The sequence below is a fragment of the Carassius carassius genome, chromosome 14 (assembly GCF_963082965.1).
Source record: "Carassius carassius chromosome 14, fCarCar2.1, whole genome shotgun sequence".
In the NCBI taxonomy this organism is placed as follows: domain Eukaryota; kingdom Metazoa; phylum Chordata; class Actinopteri; order Cypriniformes; family Cyprinidae; genus Carassius; species Carassius carassius.
The window spans coordinates 30,465,063-30,483,535 of record NC_081768.1 but is presented as its reverse complement, the minus strand read 5'-3'; the positions used below and the strand labels follow the sequence as shown (position 1 = coordinate 30,483,535).

The 18,473-nt window shown below is 39.4% G+C and overlaps 1 protein-coding gene across 1 annotated transcript; it reads left to right on the top strand.

Moving 5' to 3' along the window:
• The first annotated feature begins 4,187 nt into the window (after positions 1-4,187).
• LOC132157481 (filensin-like) lies at positions 4,188-17,844 on the top strand. Its single transcript, XM_059566837.1, has 8 exons — positions 4,188-4,672; positions 5,821-5,881; positions 6,701-6,796; positions 10,577-10,663; positions 13,654-13,767; positions 14,396-14,616; positions 15,060-15,151; positions 16,579-17,844. The coding sequence occupies exons 1-8, from the start codon at positions 4,284-4,286 to the stop codon at positions 17,508-17,510; spliced, it is 1,992 nt and encodes a 663-aa protein (XP_059422820.1). The 5' UTR covers positions 4,188-4,283; the 3' UTR covers positions 17,511-17,844.
• The last annotated feature ends 629 nt before the right edge of the window (positions 17,845-18,473 follow it).

Below are 18,473 nucleotides of genomic sequence, written 5' to 3'. Positions count from 1 at the left end.
AGAAAAATTTAGATGGCACTGCATCACATACAGGAATGCTGCTGTAATGCAAATCACAATATGGGCTCAGGAATACTTCCAGAAAACATTGTCGGTGAACACAATCCACCGTGCCATTTGCCCCATCTTTGTCACCCATCTTCCGGTAAGGCTTATAATGCATTCATTAACTTTTGATTGTGAGGCTTTAGTGGATTCGTGAGTTGAGTGTAATTATTTAGACATTGATGTTGCTAAAAGACTGAAAATACCCATGGTGGTCCTCTCTCAGCCCATCTGCGGTTGCGCTTAATGGTCAGCCTTTACCCTCCGTCACGCATGCCACTGTCTCATTAAAACTCATCACCTCTGGACAACACTAAGAACATTGACTTTCTCTTGACTGACACTCCTGCTGCTCCTGTGGTTTTGGGGCATCCCTGGCTGGTGCTCCATAATCCCCATATAAACTGAGGAAAGAATGCTGTCTTGGCGTGGAGCAAATATTGTCATGCTTCCTGTTTGTTGTCTGCATGTTCTCCTGTGTCTTGTTCTGTGTTTCAGGATGATCACACTGACCTGTCTAATGTGCCATGTGAGTACCTTGACCTGAAGGAAGTGTTCGGTAATCCTGGGTCATCTCTATGACTTTACTATATACTTATTATAAGGTACATCTCTTCCTAAAGGCAAATTATATTCGCTCTCCAATCCGGAGAGGGAGGTCATGGAGAAATATATTTCTGATTCTCTTGCAACCAAGGTCATCTCTCCCTCTCCAGCAGGTGCGGGTTTCTTTTTTGTGAAAAAGAAAGACGGCTCTCTTCGTCTCTGTAATGACTTATCCTCTACCATTGTTGTCATCGGCTTTCGAGCATCTGCAGGGGGCATCATTTTTCACGAAATTGGATCTCCGTTACTCTTATGATTTGGTACGCATAAGAGAGGGGGATGAATGGAAGACCGCTTTTAATACACCCAGGGGGCATTTTGAATATCTTGTTCTTCCTTTTGGCCTTTGTAACGCCCCCGGGGTATTCCAAGCACTCGTCAACAATGTGTTGAGAGACATGATAGATCAGTTCATTTATGTTTACCTGGATGACATACTGATATTTCCTCAGTATCTCCAGGAACATGTTCAACACATCAGGTGAGAGCTTCAGAGGCTGTTAGAGAATGGGCTTTTTGTCAAGACGAAGAAATGCGTTTCCCACGCACAGTCTGTTCCTTTTTGGGGATACATAGTCTCGGCTGAGGGGGTGCGCACGGATTCCGACAAGCTTCAGGCTGTGGTGAACTGGCCAACCCCAGATTCCCGTAAGGCCCTACAGAGGTTTCTGGGCTTTGTCAATTTCTACCGGAGGTGTATTCACAATTTCAGCAAGTTAGCCGCTCCTTTGACTGCCTTAACCTCCATAAAGACTGCTTTCAGGTGGTCTAGTGCAGCAGATGCTGCATTTTCCAAACTCAAAAGCTGCTTTGTTTCAGCTCCCATCCTTATTGTCCCTGATCTGTACCGGCAGTTCGTGGTGGAGGTTGACGCGTCAGAGGTGGGGGTTGGCGTGTGTCTATCCCAGTGTTCCCTCGCGGATGGCAGGGTGCATCCTTGCGCATATTTTTATCACCGTTTGTCCCCTGCCAAGCGTAATTATGACATTGGTAACATAGAGTTGCTGGCAGTCAAGCTTGCTTTGGAAGAGTGGCATCATTGGTTGCAGGGTCCGGGGGTTCCTTTTGTCTTTTGGACCGATCACAAGAATCTTGAATAAATCAAGTCAGCCAAAAGATTAAACTCTAGGCAGGCTCGGTGTGCTCTTTTTGTCGGTCGTTTTGATTTTTCTATTTCTTATCATCCATGTTGTAAGAATATCAAACCGGATGTGTTTTTCCCTTATTTGTGATAATTCGGAGCGGCCGTCTTTTTCCGAACCCATTGTGCCACAGAAGGTCTGCGGTCACGTGGGAGATTGAGTCGAATGTTCGCACAGCCTCTCAAGGGGTAACGCCCCTGCCTGGATGTCCACTGGGTCTGTTGTTTGTGCCAGAGGATTTAAGGTCTGAAATTATCCGATGGGTCATTATCCCAACGGTAGCTTGCCATCCTGGGGTTAATCGTACAAAGTTTTTGTTAAACAATGTTTTTGGTGGCCAGCCATGGCTCGCGACATTCGTTTTTTTTTTTTGGCTTGCTCGGTCTGTGCTGTTTCTAAGTCTTCCAATCAACCCCCTGCTGGACTCCTTCAGCTGTTGTTAGTTCCTTTGAGACCCCGGTCCCACATTTCGTTAGATTTTGTTTCGGGTCTCCCACCTTCACAGGGAAACATGGTTGTTTTGACCGTGGTGGATCGGTTCTCGAAGGCAACTCATTTTATTCGTCTGCCTAAATTACCATCTGCCAGAGAAACAGCAGTTGCTGACATTGATCACGTTTATCGCATACATGGCCTCCTGATGGACGTGGTCTCTGACAGGGGTCCTTAGTTTGTTTCCAAATTTTGGAGAGAGTTTTGTAAATTGTTGGGGGCAACTGTTAGTCTTTCTTCTGGGTTTCATCCTCAGAGTAATGGTCAGACAGAGAAGGCCAATCAAGATTTAGAACGAGTGTTGCGATGTTTAGTTTCTCAGAACCCCTTCCCTTGGAGCCAGCAGCTCTCATGGGTTGAGTACGCACATAACTCGTTACCAGTCTTAGCTACGGGCTTATCGCCTTTTGAGTGTAGTTTAGGGTACCAGCCACCACTTAGTATGAAGTCTGAAGTTGCGGTCCCCTCTGCATTTGTCCAGAGATGCCGACACACCTGGACCAGGGCCAGATTGACCCTTCTTCAAGTGGGGGCGCGCACCAAGGTTCAGGCCGATCGCCACCAGTCGAAGCCTCCTGTCTCTGTTGTAGGTCAAAAAGTGTGGCTTTCATCAAAAAATATTCCTCCCCGATCCGTAAGTAATAAGCTTGCTCCCAAATTTATTGGCCCATTTACTGTCACCAAGATTATTAGTCCGGTGGCAGTCCACCTCAAAATCCCTCCGGCGTTCTCAGGAGAATTAATCCAGCGTTTCATATATCCAAATTAAAGCCAGTTTTTCATTCACCCATTAATCCGCCAGTCCTGTCCCCCCGCCCCCCACCCCATCTCGTAGATGGGGAACCAGCTTTTTCGGTAGAACTTAGCTTATTCTTTAGATCAATTGCAACATCCTGGCTGCACAGAAGAAGGATTCTGGTACTGAAATGGCCAGCCTGCAGTCCAGATCTTTCACCCATAGAAAACATTTGGCACATGATAAAGAGAAGGATGCGACAAAGAAGACCTAAGACGGTTGAGCAACTAGGAGCCTGTATTAGACAAGAATGGGACAATATTCCAATTTCTAAACTTGAGCAACTTTGCTCCTCAGTCCCCAGACATTTGCAGACTGTTATAAAAAGAAGTGTTTACCACACATTGGTAAACATGGCCTTGTCCCAACTTTTTGGAGATAAAATTTTTTAAAAAGTTAAGTTCAAATCAACTTATTTTTCCCTTAAAATTATATATTTTTTTCAGTTTAAACATTTGATATGTCTTCTATGTTGTATTCTGAATAAAATATTGAAATTTGAAACTTCCACATCATTGCATTCTGTTTTTATTCACAATTTGTACAGTGTCCCAACTTTTTTGGAATTGGGTTTGTAAATTCAGTATCTTCTTACATAGCAAGGCCCTTTTCAGACAAGTCTATGTCAAGCAAAACTCTTGATATACTTTGTTTTCATAGTTAACCATTGATGTCTTTATTTTTTGTTGATGCCAATTTAAGAAAGCAATAAACCACAAAGACTGTTTTAACTCGATTTTACACGGGCAAGGACGGTAGTTTTGGGATTGGATACAGCATTGCCAGACTGCCGTCAAGAATTTGCTGTTGTTTCATGTGCTCTAAAACAGCAGGACCTGTGATTTTTTTCATTGTCGAACAGAAGGCTGTGGAAGCATGTCATTGTGATCACAGACAGAGCTGGGGTGAGCTGCAAACAAAAGCAAATCTCTAAAGATCATTCAACACAGCAAAGCCCTCAACAATAGTGGCCTTGTACACGGGACTCCACTGGAAGAATCCATCGAGGACACCATGTGAAACACCAGGATGAAACTTTTTTTTCTTTTAGTTATTTGTCCCCGATGCCCAAATGGGCAGAGTTTAGTCTAGCATGAGGCAGCAGAGGGTGAGCACCCCAGTTTTCACACACTAAAGGTGCTGAGGGGCACTAAAATACTAAGCCAAAAGATAGCGGAGGTGAAAACCATCATAGACGCAGTATGTTTAAGACCAGCTACCGGCATGAGGTGCGGAAGGAGAAGCACGAGCGCACTGATGTCTTCGGGGAGCCCAGTAGCCCAGAGACAGAGTCGGCTCCAGCCGGCGGGCCCTCGACAGCAGCCGTCCAGGGCTGGGAGAGCCTCCAGGAGCTAAACAGCCGCTTCGCACGTTACATCAACCGGGCGCGGGTGCTGGAGCAGCGTAACGCTGTGTTCCGCAAACAGCTGGAGACTCTTCAGCACATGGAGGAGGCACAAGGGCTGGAGGAGGCCTTCAGCGAACAGATCAGCATCAACAGACAACGCATCCGGGAGCTGCTGTCAGACCGAGCCAAGCTGGAGAGAGAGCTCAAAGATGCAGAACGCATGCTGGATGAGTACAACAGCAGGTTAGACAATGCCACAGATGTATAAGGTTGAGGTTAATCGTTAACATCTGAACCAGAGAGTAGGGTGGCCTAAATAATGCAAACATATAGCCACTGTACCATTAAATATATTGAACACAGGGACATTTAACTATAGCAGACAATATTCAAGCATCTACTTAAACAGGAAGAAAGATGTAAAGACGTATCATTTAGAGGCTAGTATACCTGAAATAGATTATATCATGTAAACAGACAACAGGGGGGACTAAAGCTAGTGCAGCAAAAATACAGACATTTCACAGACAATTGACATACAATGTTAAATATCTAAAATTTCTAAAATTTGATGGCACTAACATGGCAAACTTTGGTAAAACCAGTTCTTCCTCAAAGGTGCTCAGTTATGCAGGGAGAAAACTTTAGTCTTACAGGCATTGAGAAATCATTCGTATTAAAAAAAATGAAATTATTTAAAGCAAGTCAGACAGAGCACAGAGGAAAGTTTATGTTTAATATGCATCAGATCATCAAGAAATAGCTGGAGGCCTTTAAGTAGCACATTTTTATAATTCACAATTCATTTTTTCGTCAAAATTAATAGTTTACATCTCTTGAGTTATAATCTCTATTGAATTATACACAATATAAAATCAAAATTGAGTTATAAACTCACAAGTATTACTTATCATCTCATAACTGTTTTCATATCTGTCGTTTCTGACTTTTTTCTCAGAATTGTGATATAATCTAAATTATGAGATTAAATGTCACAACTACCTTTATATTTAAGGTATTTATTATTTTATTTATATTTTACCCATTGTTAAAATGTCATAGTTATGGCATGACTATTTTAGTCCCAGAAAAACATTCCTATCACCAAACCAATATTAGTATCATGGTTAGGATTGATTTACAATATTCGTAACAGCTGAATAACTAATTAGTAATGAACTTTTTCACAGGTCAAGGGTGTTGTAAATGAATTGGTCATGTTTAGATGTTTTAAAACACAAAATAAACCACTGAACTATGGTAAAAAAAAAATCACAGCAGACTCCACTGACCGAAGCAAGATAGAGCAGATCAACAACGCTCCTTTAACTGATGAAGAGCATTGAACATGCATGATGAACTGGGCTTGAAACACTCTCTGTTGTCCACAGATACAGAAATGAATGTGAATATCAAGAGCAGCTGCGGCACACGCTGGAACAGCTCAATAAGGTACAAAGAAAATGTGCCGTTCACTGACCTGCAATTTCTCAGGCGATTGTAAATAATCCACAAAAGATGATTATTTTAATAACATAACCACAGGCAAGGACTGCTCTTAGGTTCAGAACCAGGTGGATCACCTCAAACCAGTGCTAAAATCAACATAGCACAGATTCAAAGACTTAGCATTCTTTTAGAAATGCAATACTGTAAGCTACTCGAGGTCTTTTATACTTTAAGATGCTACTTTTGCCAGAAACATACTCTATGCAAGTCTTTACAAATTCAAATGTTTTTAGCTTAAATCAAATGCTTCTAAGCTTAAATATGTGCGCTGGTACAGTTTGTTTTACAACACTATGCATTCTCAGAAAAATCAAAAGAGGTGCTATTTGTTTAAAAAATGTCGTCTTCAGTCTTTTTTGTTTGTTTGATTTCATGTCAACTACTGTAATGGATGTTTTGAACAAGTTGTGAAACTGGTAGCTAATCAGATAATAACACAATTTATTGGTACAGATATTTAAAGTTAACTCTGTCACTCCCTTGAGTTCTGGCGATTGCTAGCGTGATAACTAATGCATGAACACCTTCTGTATGTTGCTGGCAGGCATCTGTGTTTGAGTCACGTACTGTATGTTTCTGGTCTAAGATCAACCCTTACTTGTGGTGAAGTCTCTAATGCATACCATGGACTACTTCATTTTAAAAATCTACCACTGTTTATCTGCTAATGTGCAATGTAACGGCTTACTGGAGTCTGAGAAAGAAAAAATGCACTACTGTTGTCCATGTTGCTCATGAGTCCATTTGCTGTTGTGTTTACAGGAAGCAGACACGGTTCTATTGAGGAACCTTGACTATCAAATCCAGCGTCAGTTCCTGCAAGATGATGTCAATGCCACCAAAGAGAGGCACAAAAAGGTAGGAGGCGAACACATGGAATATAATGGAAAAGGACAGCAGTTACACTTTTACAAAAGATCTCACTCTCAGTAAACAGTGACTGCATGTTTTGTTCTTATTGCTAACAATGAATCACAGCAGTTATTCCAAATATATTCTTTTTTTTTTTTTCATTCATTATTTTATCACATGATTCCATTTTTATATGTAATGGCCACTTTTCACAAGTTTTGTGTTATATTTTTAGTAACACTTTAGTTTAGGGATCAATTTTCACTTTTAACTACAGTAGTTGCTTATTAGCATGTGCATATTACTAGCAGTGGTGTAATGTAACAAAGTAATAATTCTTCATTTCAAGTATTTATTATTTTTTTGGGGGGTGGAGTAGCTGTACTTTACTTCTGTCAGCTTTCACTTTACTCCAGTATAGCTACATTTCCTAATTAAAATGTATACTTTTACTCTGATACATTTCCATTAAGAATATGTATTACTCACCACAAACTAAAGTCCAAAGAACACAAAGAACACTCAAAATTAAAGGCATTCTAAATTGTATGTGAATAAACAGCAAATTAGGAGTTTATTGAAGCAAAAGTAATAGTTTTTATATTTCTATAATTTAATATAGATAATATCAAACAAAGGGTGCAGGTTTTTTTCTGGATATCAGCATGATATGTAATAAAACTTTTTATACAACTTTCATAAAGTTGGAATTAAGTGACTTACATTTTAGAACAGTATTGCCTGTTTTTTTGTAAATCGTCAACAGAGGGTGTTTACTTATTGAATGAATCAGCTTTTTGAATAAATCTGTTGAATGAATGGTTCAAGCAGCCTTTACTTGACCTGACTTGATTCAGTGATTCACTCATTAACAATCAGTCAAATGCTTTGTTCCTGAATGAATCAGCCATTTGAATGAATCGGTTGAATGACTCACGCATTAGCAGTCACTTGCTGTCACCTACTGGCAGTTTCATTTGACATTTTGACTTTTTTTCATGTTTTCAAATATCATTTAAAGAACTAATCATTTCAAATATCATTATTCAGTGTTTTATGTTTAAAACAGAGCAAAAAAAGTGTGGCTTTCAAGTTCTTAATCCACCATTGATTACTGGCATACTGGCTGTGTATTTGTACTTATAAAGCACATATTAATGCCTTATTCTGCATAACCATATTCTCCATCCCTTTATACTACCCCATACCTAAAATGAACAACTAACTATGAATAAACAGCAAATTCAAGTCATAGATATTAGTTAGTTAAAAAGTGGGACACTTTGATTTCTCATTGAATATCCTCATATTAATCATTTTCTCATATATTCTCAGAAGAACAGTGCATTATGGATGTTGTTGATAGGTGTGTTTTTGTGCTGAGCTTACATTTGTTCACCCAGATCAGACAAAATGTGGCACTGGACCATCTTTTAAATGTGATGTCAGCAGTGTTTTTCTGAGCTGTACGGCGACAGGCTATTGTGTGCTCCTGCATTATGTTTAATCAGCACTGCTGTACATCACATTCAGAGCCTCAATGCCAGAATTTTCTCATCAACATGTACATTATATATATGACACAGCAGCCATAATTTTGCTTTGCCTTTTCCGTTTTTAGCAGGGATCGATGTCTTACTGTTCTTACTGACGTAATGTATAATATAAAATTCAGTAGGAACATCTACATCTTTGCCAATTATGCTTTCCAGTTGTCCCAAATAATATTAAGTCACTTAAGACCCAATTAAAGGAGTACTGTAGTTCACATAAAAAAAACAAAACAAATAAAAAGTCAATTTATAATATGTGGATAGAGAAAAAAGTACATTTGTGCATTTAATGTGTTTGAAAGACAGAAGCCTTCCAAAGAGAGAGTAATACACTTAGTCATTATACAATTATAAATTAAAGTGTTTATCAGTAGTTGATGCAGTGCGGAAATGTTAAACACACACACACACACACAAACAAAACACACTTAAAATTGAGTTTTTGTAGATCTAGTGTTCGTTTGCTGTGTGACCTCACAATTTGCTGTGTAATTATTGCCGGCTGATAAGTGACTGGTCTTTGTAAGACTTTGTAAGGTCTTTGTAATAATGAATTGCCTTTAACTATCATTTTTTCATTATTGACACGCTGTTTTCCTAATGAATGTTGTTCAGTTGCTTTGACGCAATGTATTTTGTTTAAAGCGCTATATAAATAAAGGTGACTTTGTGTGAATATCCACAAAACTGGAGGACCATTTTAGAAAGGTTCATTTAAAAGATGAAAAGAAGAACTAGGGAGAATTAATCAATTATGAACAACGTATTTCTATAGTGTGAATGATATGCAATCACAAAATCTATGAAAAAGTAACTGTAGTGTGATTATGAATATTTCAGAAGGTAATATAATCTAATGACGAGGACTTAATATTTGAAATCAGATTACATAATTCAGGTTACATGTAATCTCTGATGATAGGGTGCTATCCCAGTGTCAGTGTTGTTTAATTATTTAATCTAATTGTACAATTAAATTATTTTGCTATAATTATTTTGCTTAATTAGAAAGTTCAGATCAGAAGTGCTTGTCAAACCAGTCTTAAGCCAAATCTCATTTGGACCAAGTTTGTAACGTTTGTAACTAAAATTAACAAAATTTATGGTATTTACTAGTTGCCATATCAACACTATGCAGAGAAAAAAGGTGCAACAAAATTCAAAAATCTGTTGAAAATATGGATGAACATTTATTTAACTATAGAAAAAAAAAGTGTTCATTGTCAAACTTCAAAATCAGGTAGTTGTTAGTTCTTAAAAAAATAAATAAATAAATCCCATTGTTTCATTCGAAAAAGTTAATAATTTAAACGTTTATTTAGGCTATATTTATTTAATATATTATATTTTTAACTTGAACTTTTATTGACAAAATATTTTAGTTTGTCTAATATATTTGTTCCATTAGACTAGATAACATATGAGGCTGTCATATGGTCATGTTACAATGTACCCCACCTACAGTGCATTTTGTCACATTTCGCTTCCATTCTTTTGGGGTAAATAAAGAAAAACATATAGGCTTGTAATGAAGTAACAAAGTGACATATTTGTAATAGACAAGTGTGAAATTAATGTGTATAAAAATGTGCACTTACACCAATGGAGAAAGTCAAAAGGTATTAGGTTGTACCCGCTCTCCCCTACACTGGGAATATCACACGCTTTTCCCACCACAATCTCATGGCTATTTCTGAAGCAGTTTCATGTTTTGGTTAAATCAGTGGCTAATTTGTCTGACTTAGTACAATCTTATTCATAGATTTTTGTACAGTGCTTGCACCCCAATGAATGATTTATTTAGGGATTCCTGTAGTTCCCCTGCTGTGTGGACACCTGTGTGAACATGACTTCATATATTAATCACCTGCAGATGATTAAAGGGCTTAGAAATGTGAAGTCATTTATTTTTGTTAAGCACGTTGTCAAGGTTCAAGGTCAACGACCTCGATCAAGGTCGTTCTCAACTGGTTTTGAGATCCTGTCAGGACAGAACCAATGATCTAGCATCATTTTTGCACTTCAGTCAAATGTAGTTTATATAATTATCTATATAACAAACTGTTAGGGCGCAACATTTTACTTTTAATTTCTCCCACACTCGCAGTGAAGCAAGGAAAGCATCCTGTAAACTCCTGGTGTGCAGGTCCCCTCTGTAATGAAATTGACCTTTTGGGCGCTCATCACGTCCACCTCCATTGATTCCTGTCGCTTGTGTTTGTTTTCTCCACAGAACCTTGCCGAAATCCAGACGTATCTAAACATCCTGCACCAGATCAACCAGACCATTCCCCTCATGGCGAGCGCGTCCGTCTCAGAGGTAAGGTGACCTTGTGGCTCACAGCGCCTCGGGCCCTTGCTGACTCTCCGGGTGTCACATGCAATAAGAATTGTGTGGCGGCGGTGCCAACGAAATTAGCGCGGCGCTATGAATGTGCCCTGAGCGATGACACCCTTTATCTTCCTGTTTCTCACACGCTTCCTCACAGACACAATGTATGAATGCATGTCTCACGTCTGTACTGCAGGGACCTGGAGGAAAGATCACTGCTTTCATGTATGCTTTGCATTTTGGGATGTGTTTTTATGTAATTTGTTGTGTTCACATTTCAAAGGGGTCATGAACTGCTTGTTTTTTTTTTTTTTTTCACTGACCACTTATAATGTTATCAAGATTTTTGCATCATATTTTATAAGTAATAGGCTATTTTCTGTCCTGTTTTTAACCTCCTCAACAGAACGCTCCGTTTGAATAGGCGTGGAGGAGTAAACACCCACTATTTTTGATTGGCTAAAAGCATTATGAAAGAAAGCGGCAGCTGCAAGATGATTCCACTGCTTGGCATGGAAAGGGCCTGATAGTTCACCCAAAAATGAAAATTACCCCATTATTTTGTCAACCTGAAGCCATCTTTGGTGTGTACGATTTTCTTCTTACAGATGAACACAATCAGAGTTATATTAGGAAATGTTCTGGTTCTTACATTCTTTTATAATGGCAGTGAATGGGTGTCCAGATATTTAAGCCCAAAAATTTTAACAAATCCATCAAACAAAGTGTACCACATGGCTCCAGTGGGTTAATAAAGCCAAAGCCTTCTGAAGTGAATGGATGTGTTTAAGAAAAATATCCATATTTAAAACCTTATAACCCGTAATCTCCAGCTTCCGCTTATTGTCACATGCATGTTCACGAGAGAGTGGCGTTCCAGCGGATGACGTCGGCGTAGCATAAGCTCCAGTGACAAGTGATGATCGCAGAAGCGCAGAGAAGAGAGCACAACAAAACACAAATTAGGAGTACAAAATGAGGATTTGCAAAGAAAAATGTTGGTTTTCGATATAAGCCAAGAGGAGATGAGACTCAGAGTCTCTCATGGGACATGTTCTCACAGGAGCTCATCCGCTGGAACGCCACAACAGTTAGCAGAAGCTAGAGATTATCAATTGTAAATATGTTTTATTTTTCCTTACACAAGTGCATTGATTTCCTTCAGAAGGCCTTTATTAACCCACTAGGGCAGTGTGGAGCACTTTTTATGATGGACAGATGCACTTTTTTGGGCGTAACAACCTCAATCCCCATTCAATGCCATTATAAAGCCTGGAGGATATATATATATATATATATGGCTTGAGGGTGAGTAAATCATGGGGCAATTTAAATTTTTGGGTGAACTATACCTTCAATATACCTTTGACTATTAGTCAAAAGTATAGGCCTCCTTGTCAGAGTTCCACTCCGTCTCCGAGCGCGCTCAAAAAACTTCCTGCCAACGTTTGAGTGTAAATCTGTATTTCCTTTCCTGGCATACTGCACTTATAATAAGTAAATCACACTCTATAACTCGCCTGTGATTCTTTTTCCACTCCAACGTTCCAATAATTTCTGATAAGCTGCAGATATTTTTGATAACACCGATAGGCTTGTCTACATAAACGATTTAGAATAATTTAAAACGATTCACACTTTATATCATCGTCACGATATGTACTGTCCTATCACCCAGCCCTAACATGCAGTAATGCTTTAAAGGGGTCATCGGATGCAAAATTCACTTTCACCTGTTATTATTATTATTATTATTATTAGTATATTGATAAATCATGACCCCTTTCTAAAATCAAGCCATTCTCAAATTCTTGACTGTGTGATGTCACACAGACCCAGGCCCCTCCCACGATTATTGACTGACACTGATGTTTTACCTAAGACCCGCCCTAATGAGCTGTAAACCCTCTGCCATTGTTTCGATGCCAGAGCAGGGGTAGACAAGAATGGGTACTAGGCGATTGAGGTGTTTAGTTGTTGGATGTAATAATGTATAAATATACAATAATATAATAAATTTACTGTCAACATCTAAGCCACTGAAGATGCAGTGGATTACGTTTGTTTTTGAAAGGAATGCAGCCCCTGATGTACCTAAATGCGTCTATGTTCACGCAAATCATTCATGATCCAGCCAAGTTAAAAAGGGTGTTTCTTTACACTACCATTGTACCACTACCAAAGTATGTAATAGACTTTTCATTAAGACCCTAAAGAATCATATCAACACATTTGACAAGTTAAGAAAAACATAAACCGATTAACTATCAAAACTGACTGGCTAACACTATTTTTACCTTTGCCGGTGCAAAGGCAAGGCACTTTTTTTAACTTGAATTAACAAGTAGCTACATTTGACCATGACATCCTCTCCTCATCTTATTCCAAAAAAGTTGCTTATGCAATGCTGAATGGAGTTGTGAGGGGAGGGGAGAGGGGTTGTCTGAACTAATTGATGCACAAAATCAGCACCCTGATAAAGAGGATGACTGGCACAAAGTATGGTATGTATTTTGAAAATACAAAAATACTCATCTTAAATGTCCAAACCACGCAATAAAAAAAAAAAGGGAAGTCGTGACATTTGAGTCTAATTGAATTTGGACAGTTTTACGTGTAGTAACACTTGGACTTATGTTAGCTGATGGCACAGCAATCACATCGAATAACAGATATTTTTATAAACAGTACATAAAAATGCAAACAGATTTCAAAACTGACTACAATTTAAAATATTATTTTTATTTCTCAGTTTTAAAACATTATCATTTTAGCTTTTCATTTTTAATCAACACATTGATAATTGAGTCCTAGTCTTCTCTTAGAAGAGACTCCAGGCATGTTTGACCTTCAGTGTGGCAGCCCTTTTAGAAGAGTCATTGCCTGGATTTGAAAGGTGTACAGTGATGTGAGTCAAAGTGAAACAAGTTCAAGCTCAGTGTGATCAGATCTTTGATCATATCTTCTCTTTTCTGCAGGATCAGGAGCGGCTGATGGCTCAGAGGCATGTGCCAGCGCTGCGCAGCCAGCTGGAGGAGTACAAGAGCGCCATCTGCCAGCTCCAGGTGCAGAAACAGCGGCTGCAGACCGAGGTGAGCCACACTCACACACAGATCAATAATACAGGTTCAGCAGTTCAGAATCTTCTGAGCATGACAGATACGCCATGCTTAGGTCACTGGACTGTTATACGATAGCCCAAATGACCTAATAAATGATGGACAGAATTTTAAACCCTGGATTTCATTTTCAAACATAACAGAGCAAATAAACTTCATTACGCAGGTTGTAAGTAAGAAATGGAGACCCAACACTGTACAATTGCATATGAAAGTAACCAAAAGTGTTCTTACAATGTTACGTTAAGATTTGTTCATATTACTAATGGCTTAGGCCAGACAACATGCAATTATTAACTACTGAATATATATATTAATAAAATCTTTATAACAGCTGACAAATAAAAAACAATTGTCCACTGTTAGCAACTCTGCTAAACATGTAGAGTATGCATGATTTTTTTTCTTGAGCAGCAAATCATCATATCAGAATGATTTCTGAAGATCATGTGATACTGAAGACTGGAGTAATGATGCTGAAAATTAAGCTGCGCATCACAGAAAAATAAATAGCATTTTAACATATATTCACATAGAAAACAGCTAATTGAAACTGTAATGGTATTTACAAAATATATGTATAATGTATCTGTTTTTCTAGACATCTGTGTTGGAACAAACCATCAAGACCACACAAATAAGCTACGACGACGAGATCCAGCTGTACAACGAACAAATCGAGACCCTCAGGAAGGAGATCGAAGAGGTCGAGAGGTCACTGGAGAAATACACCAACAACTGTCGACGGCTGGCCATGTACCAGAGCTCTCTGGAGAACGAGCTGGAGAGGTACAAGAGAATCATCGAGAATGAAGACAACAGGTGATACAATGGGACGAGTGGTGTGTCATGCTCTCTCTCTCTCTCTCTCTCTCTAATATATATATATATATTAATCTGTGATTTATTTATTTTATTATGACAATAAATTTACCTTGTTTATCTACACTGTTCTGGACAATGTATACATAAATATAATTTTTTTATTTGGTTTAGGACTCTTGCTGCCACACAGTGGCAGTATAACTACATTGTCATCTAACCCAATAAACCCAGCTGGTTTTTAATGTTAGTTTTTTTTTTTCTAGACAATTTCTTCTTTATCCACTGTAATTAAATCCTTTACAGATATTTAAGCGTAAATGTATTCCAACATCATTCATTAACACACAAGCTTTTTACATGAATAATATTCAACATTGTTTTCCTTGAAAGCTTTCTGTAATGTGACTGCTTTGTATTCTTTCTCCCTCTCACTGTCACAGATTGAACTCAGCGATAATTGAGACACCCATTGCTTTGCTCACAACCAATTATAAATACAGCCATAGTCCTAGCAATACCGGGAAAGGAAAAGGTGAGTGTCTGGGTGTTATGTAAGATGACTACACCATTGTGATAGACTTAAAAGGCAACAAATCAACAGCAAACAGCTGCTGGCCAGAATTAATATTAATGCCCACTCTGTCTCGGACTTGATGGTATGTAAATATTGGAAATTAAGTATAGACTTGCTCTATGTCATCAAAATCAATTTCCATCCCGTTAGTTCACTGTAAAGGTCTAATGTTGCCAGACTGTTGCCATAAGGCAGGGTAAAAAATACTAAACAATGATAGACTGGCAAGCTGTATAGATGCCAGTACTTTCTTGTTTTTCTGCATATGTCAAAGATATTCACTTTTCTGTGAGGTACTTCACCTGATCTTCCACTAGACGTGAGAGGACTGGTGAAATTAAATAATTTGGGTATCCAAAGGGTTGGCCAAGCTTGGAAAATGATACTTTTCCTGTATACCTTGGGTAAATGTAAACACGTCTTTTCAATTTAAATGGAAGTACCTCAAAGAAAACATTTCAATGTCTTTTAAAGAGCTGTGAACTTCACAAACATTTTAAATGCAGCATTTAGTTGCTCCTCTGAAGCTCTCATTGCTGCAGTCCTGGAACTTGTAAACACAGCTTTTGTTTCCTGCTGGACCGTAAAGTTTGCCACACAATTGGAAACTGGAGCACCTATAGAGGTCAGCCAGTTTGATTTAGAGTTTAGCCTTATGTTAACTGTGCCATATGCATGTGTGCTCCTGTTCCAAATGACACCCCAAACCCTTGTGGTCTTCCTCTGAGTCCGAACTGTGGCGATGAAGTGCTGCTCTGACTGCTGGGTAGAAGTCTGCTCTAACACCAAGGGTACATAACAACCAGCTACAAAGGGGCACTCATAAGCACACTTCTGAACTCTAAAATGAGGAATAGACACCCTATACAAGTTTACATGAAGTGTGCCATTTGGGACAGGGCCCGACATTCAGTGGAAGGAGAGTGGGAGGTACACGGGCATGAAATCTGAGGCTGAGAACACCCCTTAACTTACAAAAGCCAGTTCCAAGAAATGGCATTTCATCAGTGCATTGCAAGCAAATAGTCCACACATTGAGCATACTTGCAAGCACTCTGTGCTGCAGTGGTAACAAACCTACAGAATTAACTACGAATATCTGTGGCAAAAATTGGCTGTATAGAAGTTTACATTAATGCCCGCTAGATTCGCCCATTTAGGTAGCCGAGAATGCAATGCATGATTTGACGCTGCAAAAATATGAAGTGTAGCTAAAATCATTTTAGAGTGTGTTTCATTCCTTGGCCAGAGCATATTTTGGAAAGTCTTACCTATGCATTTACTGAAATACTTTCTTTATTTACAACACAGCCATAGTCATTTTTGCCTGACCCTAAGATTATGCCCAAATTTCATTAAAAGCATGTCTGTTATCTGATTTTTAGATATAACCCAAGTCATCCAAGACATCACCAACGTAAAACCTCGTCAGAAGTACTTGGCTAAGAAAGTGTTTAAAAAGAAAGAGATCACATCTAAAGGAGCTAGTGGACTCAAGGAGAAGTCAGCAGAAGAATTTGAGAAAGGACTGATAGAGGAGAAGGGGGTGGGAAGCGAGGAGCATCTTCCTCGTGAGGATGTGCCTGATGGTGCCCAGATCAGCAAAGCCTTTGACACGCTCTGTAACATCATACGTGACCGCATGAGGCGGGTACGGAGGCCAATTAGTATGGAGCCGGTCGCTGACTTCTTCACCAGGGGACGCTATGTACTAGTGACAGGCGACTCTAGCTACCTGGACCCCTGCTTCTTTTCGACCACCCCTTCTGCCAGTCATGTCTACGTCACAATCCAAGATGGCATGATGCCTTATGATCCGTATTGGAGGGGTACACCTTCACCAGTCCTGAGCACCTCTTCTGGACCAACACCCTCAACCCCTTCCACACCTTCAGAACCCAAAATGGGAAAAGATGATGGAGGTAGGAAGGAGGGTGGAAATGGGGAGAGGGAAAAGTCCAAAAATGGAGAGCCTCATCCAAAGACGAAAGAACCAGAACCGAGCCCCAGTCCACCTCCAGGCCCTCAAGACGACAAAGGCCCCAGTCCTCCTTCAGGTCCCAGACAGCCCTCACCCCAACGTGGAGGCAAGGGCAAGACCTCGGACGATCCCAGCAGCTTCCAAGGCCCTTCACCCATGCCATCGCATAGTTCTATCCCCCCTGACTCCATGACTTATGAGAAGGTAGAAGTAGTGGAGTCAGTGGAGAAGCTCTCACCTGACAAAAAAGTGAAGGGCTATGAAGAGACAACCACAGTGGTGGAGACCATGATTGAGAAGACCAGCAGAAAGAAACACGCCGATAGATCTTCTTGAAACCTTTCAAACATTCCGCTTCTATCCATCTCTGCCTCGGGCCTGCTCCAGTTTTGCCTCCTGCCAGCTATTGACGAGATTCCTAGTGCTGTGCTGTTAACTTCTTGCACCACTGCACCATTGCCTTTGGCCTTTACTGTCTGAAAATTGGGAAGCCAAAAATGGAATGCCCCATATTCCCCCCTCACACAAAAATACATTTTGTAACTGAGCACCTTGACACAGTAAACATTAGTTGCCAGGTGTAATTGGATTCACAGGCTCTATTCCAAAACCTAGTGAGCCTTCTAGGCCACCATCCTTACTGAAACTGAACTTCTTAAGCGATTGATTTGGAACATTCTACCTAAAGCTACTTACAAAGTGCAAAGGGGAATCTCTGTTCAACAAATAGTTTCAAGAGAGTTTGGTGTTACCATGTTGCTAAGCTAATGAAGTATGATCATACATTTATAATCATAAAAACAGAGCATACAAATGGTACATTTTTAGTTTTATATGCTGCATTTTCTCTTGCTTTATCTGCCATCTTGGATGGATATTCTTACTCTGGGTTTGCCTTCTCTGCAAAAGATACTTGCAATGCTGCCTTAGAATTTTTCCACATCTCGGTATCGTAGGAGGCAGTGAACCAAAAACTGCCTGCCTTTTGAAACAGCCCCATCATCTAGAGCAGTGGTTCCCAAACTTTTCCATTCCACGACCCACCTAGACAAGTGTAATATATTTCACGACCCACCAAAATATTAAAAAAAAAAAAAAAACAACGAGTGAAATTACTTTAAACCTAATCTTACTTAAAATTTTTATGACAGAAATTAAGTATTTAAGAAAAATAACCATTTTATTTTAGAGTACAACTGAAAATTTCACTACAAATTTACAAGTTTTAATTTTTGTTTACTGGCGTTAAAATATGTAGTGTCCATAAAAACGTGAAGCAGGCTCACTCCAGTGAAGTGT